Source organism: Sciurus carolinensis, chromosome 7, assembly GCF_902686445.1.
Source record: "Sciurus carolinensis chromosome 7, mSciCar1.2, whole genome shotgun sequence".
Taxonomy (NCBI): Eukaryota; Metazoa; Chordata; class Mammalia; order Rodentia; family Sciuridae; genus Sciurus; species Sciurus carolinensis.
This window is the reverse complement of record NC_062219.1, coordinates 51,577,054-51,592,865: the sequence shown is the minus strand read 5'-3', so window position 1 is coordinate 51,592,865 and position 15,812 is coordinate 51,577,054. Positions and strand designations below refer to the sequence as shown.

Here is a 15,812-nt window from a genome sequence, read left to right as displayed (position 1 = left end):
ATTTAAGAGGTTATGAAGATACTAAATAAATTGTGAGTATGGAAAAAAGATTTCCCAAATATTACGTGATTTTAATATCTATGTATAACTGAAGGAGGTAATCATTAAAATATTTCATTTTATTCTATAAAATTGCATATTCAAATTGGCCAATGCATTGTTCTTAATGGAAAGTCATTATATTTGGTCATATTCATATTTTCTGAAAGTAACCTGCTTTACTCAGTTAAGGAAAAAGCAATTCTGTTTAGTAAAAGCAATGCCATTTAGTAATTTTTCCCCTAAAAAGAAACAGTATTTTGTTAAGATTATTTACTTTAACATTTGATTGACCTTTTTTCACTAAGGAATCAGTCTTACATTGAAAACAATTGATGCCCTTATTTCACATAGAAAAAAAATCTGGGTCTACCAATCTATTTACTGTTTATTTGAGAAAAAATATATTACATGTATATGTACATATACACACACAGGCATATAGATAGATGAATTGAGTAAAAATTTTCTTTTTCTAAACTAAAGTCTACCATATTCCAAACCAAAACCCAAATAAAGTATACTGTTTCTCATCAAAAGATGTGGAAAGAATAAATAAAATTATGGCATTTGCAGGCAAATGGATGAAATTGGAGAATATCATGCCAAGTGAGATAAGTCACTCTCAAAAAACCAAAGGACGAATGATCTTGCTGATAAGCAGATGATGATACATAATTGGGAGTGGGAGGGAGGCAAGAATAGAGGAAGGAGGGACTATATAGAGGGAAAAGAGGGGTGGGAGGGGTGTGGGAAAGGAGAAAATAACAGAATGAATCAAACACCATTACCCTATGTAAATGTATGATTACACAAATGGTATGCCTCTACTTCATGTACAGAGAAACAAGTTGTACCCCATTTGTTTTCAATAAAAAAAAAAGGTGTGGAAAGTTTAATGACCAATATTTCAACTGGATCTGAGTTGCAAAAGTTTCTAAATTATATATATATACCTGCATCTCTAGCAGAGTCCACCACGGTGTTATAAGCAGAAGAGTCAAAATTCTGAAGATTCTGTGACCAGCTGGTGAGATTGTTAGCCATTGGGGTGGTGGCCTGTTGGACCTCCATGATCGTCTTGTTGGCTTCCTCCACAATCAGCTTGGACTGACCCAGGCGCTGTTGAGCATCACCTTCACACAGAGCACAAGGACAAGCACTTGTCAGGCAGCAGGACATTTATTAGAGAACATCAACATCCATTTAATCCATGGGATGAAACAGACTTTAAATTTTGAGGTGTTAACAAAAATTAAGATCTTTAAATATATGTTAATTGTGGTATAAATTAAGGGTACAAGAATATTTTAAACAGTATTAATAAGTGATTTTGAAAGACTCTCATTAAAACCATGTGGTTAGTTCACTTAAAGAATTTCAAAATACGAGGTAAACTAAAAAAACAAAACGTGACTTACAGTGTTTCTTTACATTAGAGAACTGGTGAGAAAGCCTTAGAAAATGCATGTGAAATCTTAAATTATAAGATGTTTGCGTCTGAAATTCATCATAAATATCTCTTATGGAAGAGTATTCTTGTGGAATAGTTTTGTTAAAAAGATAATGATTTAGTACAGAACCAAATGAATTTAGTACAGAAAAGAATTCATTTAGAAATGAATAAGAAAATATATTTTGCAAAAAAAAAAAAGAAAATTCCAAGAGTAGAATCCCACTTTTGTTTAAAAATCATATTTTTAAAATAAAAATAATGTAAATTATAATAAATGTTGTCTAGATGATAACAGACGAGTCTTCTTTATATTTTCTTATTTTTTGTATATATTACTCCTGTAATAAAAATAATTAAAATCACTTAGTTGTTGGGACTTCAAATTTTAAAGTGAGGAAACATTCAATTCAACCTCTCACACTCTGGATTCTGAAGAATGTTGGTTTGAACCTTGGATCTGTTTCTTACAAGCTGTGCCTGTTGAAGCAAGTTCCATAACCCTGACAAGCCTCTGAGTTTCTAACAGCCTAAAGGCAGTATTAATAGTCATCCCCAATGAGATAAGGGATGTGAAATTCTCAGCTCGGAGTCCCGCTCAAGTAAGCATCAATAAACAGCAGTTCTGATGATGCTGAAGATGAACCTTCTCGATGAACCGCCCCGCTCTGGGTAGGCCAGAGTTTCATCTAGTAGTACTGCAGTGCTGCTGTTTTTAGTAAAACACCCATATCTAGCAGTAAGGTCTTAACTTTTGCTATGCTGAGGAAGGCACATCTGCTTCCAATCACATCTTTTTAAAACACTACTGTAGTCCCAGATTAGGCAAGACAAGTGCTCTTCTTTCTCTATTTGACTTGTTGATCTTCCTGCTTATATGGAAAGAATAACTTGACATATAACAGAGGAAAGTTGTTTACAGATGGGGCCAGAGAAATCCAGCAACCAAATTAGGGCATATTGTTAATGAGGATAAATGTTTGCAAGAAAGCAAGTTACCAAGCAGTATAAGTAGCAAGATCCCATTAAAATACATGTGTACACATGCACACAAGCATGCACAAAGGGGAGAGTCCAAGAAAATGTTCTCAAATTTAAAGCTCATCTTTGGATGTGGTGATTACAGTTTTTGGATTTATTTCTTCTTTTTGTTTTCTAGGTCAATTTTTTGAGGGGGGGTAATAAACATTATTTCTCTTGTCATTAGAAAAAAATTAAAAGATTGACAAATAAGGAATCACCTAATTCTTCCTCAACGGTTTCTCTTCTATACTAGTGAACAAACAGATGAAATGTCTAAGTTCTGTGATCCTTACCTCTCTCTGCTGCTTGTAGTCGCTTGATTGCATCATTTAATCTGTTTTTAAGAGCACTTTTCCTGGCTATGGCCCCGCCTACACGCCTACTGGTGTCAACTACGGCCTCCTCATTGCCTGTGGAGAAGCAGCAGAAAAAAGGAACCAGTGGGTCCAAGATGCCTGGAAAAAGGCTCAATTTCAACAAGGAAACTCCTGATTTGTACCATGAAGTATTCTGCAATATTTTGAATACTCTGAACATAGTAGTATTTAGAATAAGAGGCACAGGACTGGAGATTTGTAACCCTGGTTGGGAGTAATTTAGGATGCCATAATGACTATTATCTTTGAGAAATGCAGTAGTGCTATGACTGATAACATCTAGCAGCCCATCTGATAAAGAATTGAAAATAAAAAATTTATCCGTATGAAAATGACTAGTTTTATACATAAGAAAACTTTTTTAGTTGTTTTCAGTAAAATTTTAATTGATAGCACAAATGCATAAAAGGGCATACATTATAAATGCACAGTCTGCTGAGTTTTCACAAATTGAACACAAAATGCAACCAGCACCTGAGTCCTGAAAACAGAACGTTGTCTACACCCAGGAAGCTCCCTGTGACCCTGTCATGAACCAAAGATGACTACTATTCTGAATTTTATCTCCATTTACTATTGTCTGGCTTTTAATGCTGTTCAAAAGACATGACAAATCTTTTATATCTTTAATTTATGTAGAGTTAGGGTAAGTCTTGATATCTTATAATTTAAGTTTTCCACCTTTGTTTTCAGTCTTCAAGATTATTTTAGCTATTCTTGATAATATTTCCCTATTTACATAGAAATTCCAGAGTCATTCTGTTTACACACACACACACACACACACACACAACAGTTATAGTATTTTAATTGGTGTTGTATTGCATCTATAGAGAATGTGGCAGAATTGTCAATTTTACAAAGTTGGGTCCTCCTTTCAGTGAGTGTGGAATTTATTTTTTTCTTCTTTAGATGTAAACTTACTTAGATATCCTTTTATTTAGATGCTCTTTAATTTCTTTCAGTAGTGAATTATAGTTTTATGCGTAGAGATTTTAGCTAACATCTTTTATAAAATTTTTTCCTTAGGTATTTGATGCTACTGCAAATGGTGTTATATTAAAAAGTCAATTTCCATTTATTTATATAAAATTAAACAGACTCATTACACACTGAATTGGCATTGGGGGCATCCTTGTTTTCTTTCCAATCTTAATGAGAAGGCTGTTATATTTTATTATTAATATGTTTGTTGACTACTGTTTTATTATTTCTTATTAGAATTTGGAAGTTTACTTCTGTTCTTGGTTTACTCAGGGTTTTTTTTTAAATCATGAATGAGTATTGAGTTTTATTACATGATTTTTCTGCAAGATCAAATGAATTTTTTCCTATATTCTGTAAATAGGGTGAATTAAAATTGATGTTTTAAATGTTAAAATATCTGAAATCCTGGAATAAATTCAAGTTGTTCACCATTACAATTTTTATACATACTAGATTTTATTTGAAAAGATCTTGATTAGAATTTTTATATGTCTGTTTGTAAGAGAATTTGGTCTGTATTTTTCCATTTTTATATGTCCTTGTCAGCTTTTGGTATCTATGTTTTATTGATTTTATAGAACGAGTTTGAGAGAATTTGTTTTTTCTCTATTTTCTGGAAGGGTTTGTGTAAGAGTGGTGTTAATCCTTAAATGTTTCAAAGAATCTGGAGATTTCTTTGTGGAAAGAATTTAATTACTGATTAAACACATTGTACATCTGTGCATACATGCAGTTTATTATTTTTTTTACACAATAACTCTTTACTATTTATTTATTTTTATGTGGTGCTGAGGATCCAACCCAGTGCCTCACAAGTGCTAGGCAAACACTCCACCACTAGTCACAACCCCAGCCCACACATGCTGTCTATCAGATCTTCTCAGTGTATCAGTTTTGACAGTTTCTTTCTTACAGAGTTATTCTTGAAGTGTGCTTGGCACAGTCCCTAAACTGGGGTTAACTTTGAGCAGATACAACCAGGTTATGACGTAGCATTTCTTTATTTGAATTGAAGGATCAGCTTTCCCTGTAATTCTTTGTTTCTGTTTGTGCTTTATTTACTTCCAAAACCTCAGGAATTTATGCTGCTTGACAGGTTATAAAATTGTTGCCTTATTTCTCATTATACCCTGTCTTTTTCTCCAATGGCTTGTAAATACACTCTCTCATGGTGGGCTTTCCTTTTCCTACTTGGCAATCTTGGTGTGTTTTGGTTTCTGTTGTGTTTTTTCCTCCATACATGTGTATAAGGGTGGTGTCTATATATATGTATAGCAGGTGGTGTTTAATTGTACTGTTACCAAGTACAGAGTACCAAGAATGAGCACTTCTTTTTTTATTTCCTCTGGGATTTGGAGAATTTCCCAGAATTCAAAGCGTGACTTAAATGTACTTCATAGTGGCATTGCCATTGCACCTCCTCCCCCTCTTTTTAATTTCAATTTTTAAATATTGTGATATAAAACATTTTCTGCTCTTCCTTTTGGACCTGTGACTACATAAAAACACTTCTGGAACACTGAGAAAGAATATATTTAACTCCATATTAGTAACTCTTGATAAAAGTAGGAGAAAGAAAATCTATTTTGGGCTGGATGTTTATAAAAAGTGTTTCATAAAAAGTGTGTCCTGTTTGGAACTTATTGTGTTACATAAACATTTTCTGTAGATGATTGTTTTAAATAGCAGCTTCCAGAGTTTGTTGCAGATTAACTATTTGATATAGGTAAATGAAAAAATAGGAAAACTGGGGACTAAAGATTATACTCATCATAGAAAGAAAGTCATTTGAAAATGAAGAGTAATCTGAAATTATAGGGTAACTCAGTAGATAATAATGATTTAATTAAAAACCTAAATTTATGCCACTAACATGCCTATTATCAAAGGGAGACAGTGGTATAAAGCATTGAGCTATGTAGTCCTAACTCTGGCTCACCATCCCTTTTACAAGGATATTGAAAGAATTTAACCAAAGAAGATCAAGTTAAGTGACTAGATCTGCAGAATATTTAAAGATCTAGATGCAGAGAGATTTACTGGACATAAAATATGAACCTTTGGAGAGATGCCATTCCCAGAACAGAAAAGTTGCTTTCACGAGGTTCAATAATTCAATAGTGACAGGATGGAGAAAATACATTAGAAATCACCAAGGAGAATAAAACATTGACATCACTGTGTCGTGAAGACCCACACAGTATGCACAATGCAAGAAACAAAAGTAACATGTAAATATGGCAGCAGTTATTTTAAAGTATTTTGCTGCAAATAGTCTAATTCATTACTGCTAATTATTTTCCAAAGGATGTTCAGTATTAGACATACAATAAATTAATTACACTTCTATTGGATTTGTTGGAGAAATTTAATAGCATTTTTATTATCTTTGTTTACCTAGAAATTGTAAAAAAAAAAAAAAAACGCAGTTGTTTGTGGTAATTAAATGGTTAAGTATTTTGCATATGAAAATTAAAGTCCTTTGATTTTCTTTATATAGTGACTTTTTGCAAAAGAAAAAAAAAAGGAAATGCATGGTTAGATTTGAGATTAATTACTTTGATAAAATTGCATGACATTTTCAGTTTGAAACTTGGCCTTTAATTGAAGGTGGTAGTTAAAAGTTACCTGGATAATGAATTTCCAACCTCATTAGTCAATGAACAGATATCTTTAGGAATGAACTCAGTACCCAGAGATGAGTAATGTTTAGGAAAATTCTTAGCCATTCATTTAGTTGTTTTTAAGAGTAACTCCTGGGATTTAAAGTAGATGGAAGTGACTTCACTTTTATTTTTCTTTCCCTATCTGACTCTTCAATGTGCTTGCTATAGTTAGCAGATGCAAACACTGGCCTTTGCAAATGCCTCTTTCCACATGGTCATTGGGCTTGTCCTAAGTACAGTCAACTGTAAAATACAAACTACAAGAGAATGCAAATAACCAGATGGCTTCATGGTACCCTGTCATCCTAATCAACACTCACAGGGATGATCCATCCTTTCCTGCTAAAAATTTAAAAAGACCTTCTGAATTGTTTAAGAAAGATTATGTGCAACATAATTTTAATATTAAGTATATTTTATGGCATTATTTCCTTAAAATTAGTATTTATGATGTTTCTATTAATGGCCTATATAATTAGAAATAATACCTACCATATGTTGAATAACTACATGTCTCCATGTGGTCATACAACATGGAAGCTATTTTTTGATCAAAATTTGTTTAAAAATAGCAAATCTTTGCTTTTTTGTAGCTTGATTCTGGGCAGGAACTATTGATGTGGTCTTCATCAATTTTTTTCTTTTTTTTTTTTTTTTAGAGTCAGGTATAATTTTATTTACTCTTTAAGCCTAAATTTTAGAAGTATCTATCTGTATGTACAAAAGGAGGGAAGCAGCTATCAATCAGAAGGAATAGAGGAAAGTGAATATATTTACTAGAATCTGCCTTTGCTTGCAGTTCTCTCGCTTGATTGAGAAGGTTGTCACTTTCATCTTTATGGTAAATGATTTGAGTATCAATCCCACTTACAGCCTGCAAAGGAATCGGGTGGAGAGAGTAAGAATGACAGCAGAAGAAATCAGTTTTTCATGGTTTTTGGATTTTAAATGTCAAATTATCTGCTAAACACTAAGCAAAATTCATACAGCTTCATTTTCATAGCTCAAGAGAAAGGTCAAATGGGAATCTGAGAAAACGATATCTTTAGTTTTTCCAGGATAAAATTTTTTTTTCTGTAAAATTCAGTCAACCTAGAACACTGTCCTGGTCAAAGCTCCAACAAAGTGCGACATAGAAGTCACTCAATAAATAATTTTGAGTTGAAAAAAGCAGAATACAAGCATAAAACACGTTCTCTATCAGCAGAAACTAGTCTTAAATATGTTTTATTTGGGGACTTGGGCTGGAAAAAAAACTGTCAAAGGAACTAGCATTTGCTGACTGTAGCACAGCACATCTTGAAAAACTTACAAACTGAAATCTTCATGCTATAAAATGGTCTTTTCTTAGCTCGCCTTCCCTTTCTGCCATTTTTATTTTGTATTGGAAGTCGAAGAGACAACATTAGAAAACAGAAAAGTTGAAGTAGGGGGAGACAACATAAAAATGAACCTCAAAATAAGGGAATACACACATCGTAAATTCGGTCAGTGATGTTCAAAGCGAATTCAGCTGTTTCATTGGCTTCATGAACGTAATTGGCAATATTTTCATAGACATTTGATGCATCCAAAGCCTTCTGCACCAGCCCATTCATATCTGAACTGTGCAAATTCCTGTTAATAAACAAATGTGTCATTATTTCTCCTTCTGATCTCCTTTTAATACTTTGGGGATGGAAGGTACCTCCTTTTGGTTATGCAGTAAAACCTGGCTTGTGAGGTTTTCCTGAGTCACCCTTCCTAGAGGGACAACCTCCCTGCTTCCTTCTACCTGTGCTGCCCCAAGACTTCATTTTTGGTTCCTGTGCCTGGCAGTAACTGCTGAAAGGGGAATGATTTAAACAACAATACTCTGCACCTCTTGAATCAAGAGGATGTTTTCGTGGTGGAGGACTGGCAGAGGAACGAACCTAACTTCCCCTTCTCCTTACCCATGACAGCATTGTTACCACCTCTTTGTAACAATGAAGCTGAGGCCCTGAGAGAGGGGTCTTGCTTGCCAGGGGATGCAATGGTTTAAGATCCGTCTCACTCTGAGGCCCTGCTGCAACCCTTAAGTGTGTGGCCCCAGCTCTGCACCCCGGCTCTGCCCTCACGCACCATGCTCCCTGCCTTTCCCTTTCCAGTTTGTTTTAAGGTTCACTTAACATTTACTGAGTACCCACCAGGTGCTGTCACACACAGGGGCTGATAACTGTGTGTCTGTTAAGGATTAATGTGAGACACGACAGGGATAAAGTGTATAAATGATTGATATCATGCCTCTCGCCAGTGAACTTCAGGTTTTATTATTACACCTAAACTATTTCCTAACTTGAAATTGTAAACCATATGTATCCATGAAATTTTTTGATAAATACTTCTTCCTCTATGACATAAACTCCATTGCTACTCCCACAGCTCATCCTAAATCACTTGTCCTAATTTTATTCAGACTTACATCCACCGATTCCTTATTTTTTTCTTAGTACCAAACACTGATGACAGTATCACTTTATTTATCAGTACCCTCTGGAAAGTTCTCTGTGACCCATTCAGTATATGACATTGCAGCTCTCATGCAGGCTGCTCTCTTCAAACCACCCAAACTATTGAGCTCAGTTAATTACTGCTCAGCCTTCTCCATCCCAGTGAGTCCCTCTATGTCCTCTTAAGGCTCTATGTGACTTCTGCATTTCCTTGGCTATGTCTCTCCCTTTTGTTCAACTCCATCATCCTTCTATCTCCCTGTAGCAGAGCTGGCTTACATATTAGACACAGTAGAAGCCCACAAGAATGTTTTCTGTTTATTTATTTTTTTAATCAGAAGGAAAAAAACAAGAATAATTATGCAAGTCTGTAAGCCAATGTAGTCATGAAGTGGAGTTTCAATTTATTTTATTTTATGGAGAAAGGGACCGATTAAGGCTAAAGTGCCTATGGCCCACAGAAGCATAATGTAGCCATGCTCTGTAGAGATGACTAAAACACAAATGCTACTTGTTCTTAGAAATGGCTCAGAAAGGAAAACCTGAGGAAGGCAGACAAGAAAAAAATTCAAAAGAAAAGTGATAAAAGGAAAAAAAGGGCTATAAATATCTATTAATATTTTAAGATGTTTGTTAGCTAGAATGGTAGAAATACCAAAGAGCCTGAAACAAAGCTTTTATTACTTAGCTTTTATTACTAGGCACAAAACAGGTACTCTATCAATGTTAAGAAAAAAGTGCTTTTGAAATGGAAGCTTCTCGATGAATGGTATCTGTCTTTGTTTGAGCACAACATGAAAATCATGCATACCGGAGAGATGTTAAGGGATATTCACATTTTGAAGAGAAGATGGCTATAAATTTGAATATTTCCATGAATATGTTCAGTCAGAGATATTCAAAACACAAAAGGGACTTCAGGGTGATTGATATTTTCGATCATGTTTCATGTGAAGCAGGCAGTAAAACTTCCTTAGCACTGTGCAGGAACAAGCTGCAGAGTGGCATTTGGATTAGGTATGTTTTGGAATCACAGTGAATGGGAGAGTTATTAAAATGACAAAAGAATGATGAAGAAAGCCATAGGATGGATTTCAAAAACAATATCCAAACCACACAGCATACCGTCAAAACCAGCATTTTATCTCCTTCCTCAAAAGCACACTTCCTAGGAGCACAACACTGTGGGATATAATACCATCCCACACACCAAGACTTTACTCCTTTTCTTTATCCACTGTCCCCCTTCCCAGGAGATTTGGAAGGGTGTTTGACAATTTCGATAAACAGGAATAAAAAAGGTGATGTATGCTGTAAACAGTAGTTAATATTGGTTCTTATTTCACTCACAACCTTTACTGGACCTTGTTTCTAACTGCTGGATCTATAGTCTTTCTCTATAATGATCTCATTATTTACCTATTATTTCAGGGTCATGAATTCAATTCCAATCTTTCAACACATTTCAATTAACATTAATTGAGTGCTCAAGGGGTGTGTGACTCTCTTCTAGATGCTGGGAGGAAAATTGTCAATTGATTTTCTCTTAATAGGTGTTGAAATCAAATAGTTCCTGCTGGGCACTGCAGAAAGACTTGAGTATTTACAAGAAGTCAGTTGTATTTCCAGCTCTCGACGAGCTTTACTTAAGATACTTGGGTGTGGAAAGCAAATGCTGTCTATGAAATAGGTGATGATAGTAGAATTAGACCTCATAAAGGGATCTGCTTTATTGTCCCTGACCAAAATGCCTTAGGCTGCTTTATTAATAATTGTGGGACAGGTCCAAGTGCACCTCAGCTAAGATCATAGTTCTGTAATCTGACAGATTTTCTAAAATTCAAAAAACTGTCTCCTCAAAACAATTGTGATAAATGATAATTGACTCTCAGAGAGAACAATGAGCAAATACATCAACGAATAAGCAAAGGCAGATCTAACCAATCTACTAACACTGTATCCTTGTAACTCTAATATGTGGAATTGAATAAAAATATCTTATTCAGCCCATGTAGAGATGGGTGTTTCTAAAAGTAGGATATTACCTGCTCAATTCATCAGCTTCTTGTTGAAGGTTCTGTGCATGGTCAATAGCTTCTTGGACTAAGTCATGACTGAGGTTACTTAGGTTAGATAGTTTTCCTTGGAGTTCGTTTTTGGCTCCATCTATTTCTGCATAAATTCCTGAGGCATTCTAAAGAAATTAAAAATTAAGTGAATTGAATTTAGAAGAACTTAAACATTATCCCCTCAGGGACACCAAAAAATAATCTCTATTCTTCCTTATTATGAAGTTCAGTAAATTTCAGCTCTAAAATACTATAAGTTGGAATTTATCTATTTATTTCCTACTCTTCCTTCTCTACTGATTGCTTTCCTATCATTCAGACATTGCCTGACATTTCTTATCTAAAAATACAATGAAACAAAACAAAAACCTTCGGTTATCTGCATATTTCAATACTATACCACATTTCTATTCCCTCTATAGCTAAATATTTCTTTCTCTCTCAAAAAATTGCTTATGTTTTTTGTGTTTTTTTTTTTTCCTACTTTCTATTCAGTCTTTTGACCTATTTCAGTCTGGTTTCTACCACATTATCCTATCAAAACAATAGTTCACTTAATGACAGCCAACTGACTAATCCATTGGACATCATTCAGTTTCCTCTCACCTGACTTCTCAGCTTGATTTCCTTTGGTTGATTACTCCTTTCCTGAAACTCACCTTTTGAGACAGTCTCCTTGATTTTCAGTACAACCCCCGATGTATAATCTCAGTGAAGGATTACACAATTGTGTAAATGAATGTTCCTGAAAATCTGTGACTTCCAGCCAGAGCTGGGCTCTCAATACTAAAAAGAGATTTTTTTTCCCTCCTGTTTACATACATAGCTATTCTAAACATTGTCACCATCCTAAGTTAATAATACTTTCTTCCCTTACCCCTATCTGATTATTAACAGATCACTTTCTTTATTTTTTTATTTAGAAGACAGAAACTGTCAGTGGGGAACACTTCTTCCACATTTAGGATGTTTCCTCCCTATGAAGGGGAGCTCAATTAGTGAAACTCCAGACCTCTCTATCCTTTCCCTCACTCTGCCCCTAAGAGTGGGAGTGATTTTCTTGATTGGTAAATTTGAGAAGAATAGCTGTACAGACTGTGCTCAATTCCATCCCCTTCTTAGGAGCAAGTTGCCAGCAGAAAACCTGAGTGTCTCCCTTGTGAATGTACTTAGGGCAGAACCCCCACCTGAGTTCAATTGTGGTCTGTCAGGATGAGTGAGTTGCCTGCTTCTGGCACTGAGTATCAGTGACTTCACTTGGATGAGACCTAAAGCCATGCCTTCAACTTAGCTGCATCAGAATAAGGTGACATTCTTGGTATCTATGTTTTTCTATTTTATTTTTTGATTTATTTAGAACTTGCTAGAAAGGGGCATTATTTACTGGTAGCCTCATCAGAGACTCTGACACCAACAAACAGAAATTTTTCCAACTTTCTGTCACTATCCTTCAGTCCCACCTTCCCAAACCTATACATAGATTTATAACTATACCCACACACACCTACACCCATACATTTCTCCAATTTTATAGGAAAAATATTTTGTTTCTGAATAAGGCATGTTCCTTTATTTTCTCAATGACCATTTTCTGCTCTTCTTTATCCCTGGCTGCCAGCTCTTCTTAGATATAAACATGCTGAAGTTTCTCTCTCATTGAACAACAAAGAAACAAATACAAAGTCTATTCCTTGACTCTAGATCCCCTTCTAGTTTCTTCTCTTGCTTTGATGAAGTACACCCCACAAAAAATGGTTGTTGCTAAGGTCCCAATCACTGAACCCAAGGCCAGATCCATTTGATACTTTCCCATCTTTTTTTTTTAATTTTATTTTTCTCTGATTTGTGACATTTTTGATCACTGTCTTTGCCTTAAAGTTCTCTTCAAAGCTTCTGTCACTCTGCTATTCCCTAACTCTTCTTTCCTGACCAGGAAAGAGACCTTTAAAGTTGGTGTTCCTCAGGGTTTGTCTCCTAGTTCTTTCCTTTCCTCTGGGCAATCTGACTTTTGTCTCTAAGCCCAGTCTTTTAGTCTTCTAATCTAGTTTCTGCCATCTTACAGGAAAGGTGATCTTTCTACTAAGTAAATCTGATTATGCTATCTTCTTAGAATCAGTCAATCACTTTGCAGGGATAAGTCCAATTCCTGAGCATGACTCCATCACCATGACCCCTCTTCCCTCACTCATGTCATCATTTCTCATTACTCCCACCCCACTACGTCCCATGGTCCGGTCTTGCCTGGTTGTTGTTTTAATGATGCATTATTTTTTTCTGGCTGCTGTGTCTTTGCATGTATTTCCTTGTCCTGGAATACCTTTTCTTCCTTTTCTGTTCTATTTATCCTAAATTTCATTCAAATTTTACTTTGTTTACCATGTTGAGGTATGTTCCTACTATCCCTATTTTTTCTAGTGTTTTGAGCATGAAGAGGATGTTGATTTTATCAAATGCTTTTTCTGTATCTACTGAAATGATCATATGATTCTTAACTTTAAGTCTATTTGTGTGATGAATTCATTTATTGATTTCTGGATGTTGAACTGAACTTGCATCCCTCATGAGTCAGTAAAATGAGTATGTTTCTTACTTTAAGTGCCAATAGAGGTTTTAGTAGGAGAAATAATCTGATTGTTTTAAAGAGATTTTTCTGCTACTCTATCAGGAATGAGTCTTGATGGATAAGAGTATAGACAAATGGATCAGTGAGGAGACTTTCATGGCAGTTCACACTGGAGATGAAGAGACATGGACCAAGGAGTAGCAGTAGAGATGAAATGACCAGAAACCAGGGTTCATTTTGGAAAGAGGGATAATAGGTCTTGCTACAGTAGGAGTAAGAAGAAAGGAGAAGTTAATTTGAATTTGAACAATTTGGTTGTCATTTACTGAGTTAGGTGTGACTGGAGAGGAGTAGCTTTTATTCAGAATAAGTTAAATTAGATATGCCTACTGAGACACCAAATTGAGTTTTGACTTGAAAATATCGAGTAAGTATTTAGACACAAAAGTTTGGAGCTAAATGAAGGTGTTAGTGATGGCGGTATAAATTTTGGAATCATTAGTGTGCAACTGTTCTTTAAAGTCATGGAATTCAAAGAAGTCAAGCAGGGAGAGAGTTCAGGTAGAAAAGGGGGCTTGGGACTGATTACTGGGCCATTCATTGTCCAAAGGAGGGATCAACATGGTCTTGTACAAAGGACAAATCACAGTCTGTTTTTATAGTCTAAAGTGAAGAATATATTTTACATTTTTGAAGGATTTAAAAAAATAAACAAAGCAAAATAAGACACACAAACAAACAAACAAAAAACCTCAAAAGGATAAGGGACACCAGCTGTCTTTTACTGGTAGAGCCTAAAATAGTTGCCATGCAAAGGATGTAGAGAATAGTCTCAGGGGAGGGTGTTGGGATCCCATCTGGAGTGGGTTGAGTGTAGTGGATAGTGGGGGTCCAGGAGGTGGAAACAGCAAGTCTAAACGACTCGAGATATTTTACTATGAAGCTGAGCAGAGGAATGAGGAAGAGGTTAGAAGGGACGTAAACTTTTAAAGAAATATTTTTTTCAAAGGCTGCTAGTTTTTGTTTTTTAAAGGACAGGAGATTACACAACAAGTTTGTGTGAGTAATGATTCAAGAGAATAAGACTTGGATGGTACAGAAGGCATGATTTCAGGAGTGAAGTTCTGCAACCCTGTTTTCAAGGTAAGTAAGAATGGGATTCCCAGCACAGGTGGAGGGATTGGATGGGAAAAAGGGACACTTACCTATAAGTGGGAGGTAGAAAAGAGGTAGAAATATGGATACAGACAGGGGCGGGGTGCTGGCAAATTTAGGGAGGAGAGATGAGGGGAATTCTCTTCTGTTTGTTTCTAAATTTTATAGTGAAGCGTGAAGCAAAGTAGCCATCCAGAACTGATAGAAGGGGAGGATGTTTCCTACTAGCCACATTCATCTGGTGCAGTCATGATGCTGGGATCTTACTAGAGATAGAGGATTAGCATTAGCAGGTGAATACAACAACAGGGGGACAGGTGGATATGGAAGTTAAAGGTATTTGCAAAGAATTGCTATATTGATAATTTTAGCTGTTCAAGGAGACGAAGCAGGTAGGGTAAATGAGGTGAGGTGGTCTTGTTGTCAGAGACTCATTGGCTTGGGCATTCCAGGGTAGATGAGATAAGAAAGAGAGAGTGCTTAGAGAGAGGGGGACTTGAAACTGGGATTTGGGAGGAGTAGTTAATGACGAGATCTAGGTGTGGTCATAGGAGGAATAGCAGAGGTAGACTGGAGGAAAAGGTCATTGGAAAGAAGCTCAAGGAACTGGAGGTCAGAGTTGGTGGGCTTATACATAGGGATTTTGATGTCACCAAGGACAGCAAGGGGAGTTGGGATAGAAAAGAAGGCAGGGAGCTTGGTGCTTAAATAGTCAAAAGAATGAGACTATGATCAGAGGATTTTAATCTGATATCCTTTCAATGGCAATGAAAATGAGCTAGAGTAATTTCATGATAGTTTGTTTTGCAGCATTTTATTAGAAAATGTCTACTTTAAGAAAGTGTGACTTTTATTGATTTTTATTGCTAGGTTTATTAATGTACAACTTTTTGAGTACAGAGTGAATGGAATGGATCTAGATCAACACTTTTAATAGCCTCTCTACAATGATATCAGTGCTGTCAAATATACTAGCCACTAGCCCCACGTGGCTACTGAGGACTTGCAA

The 15,812-nt window shown here is 35.6% G+C and overlaps 1 protein-coding gene across 1 annotated transcript in view; it reads right to left on the bottom strand.

Annotated features, from left to right (window-relative positions):
* Positions 1-15,812, bottom strand: part of Lama4 (laminin subunit alpha 4) — a 136,066-nt gene that overhangs the window by 36,009 nt on the left and 84,245 nt on the right. The window contains 5 exon segments of the mRNA XM_047557628.1: positions 996-1,175; positions 2,809-2,925; positions 7,323-7,419; positions 8,021-8,162; positions 11,062-11,210. Of these exon segments, the coding sequence (XP_047413584.1) occupies positions 996-1,175; positions 2,809-2,925; positions 7,323-7,419; positions 8,021-8,162; positions 11,062-11,210 (685 nt within the window).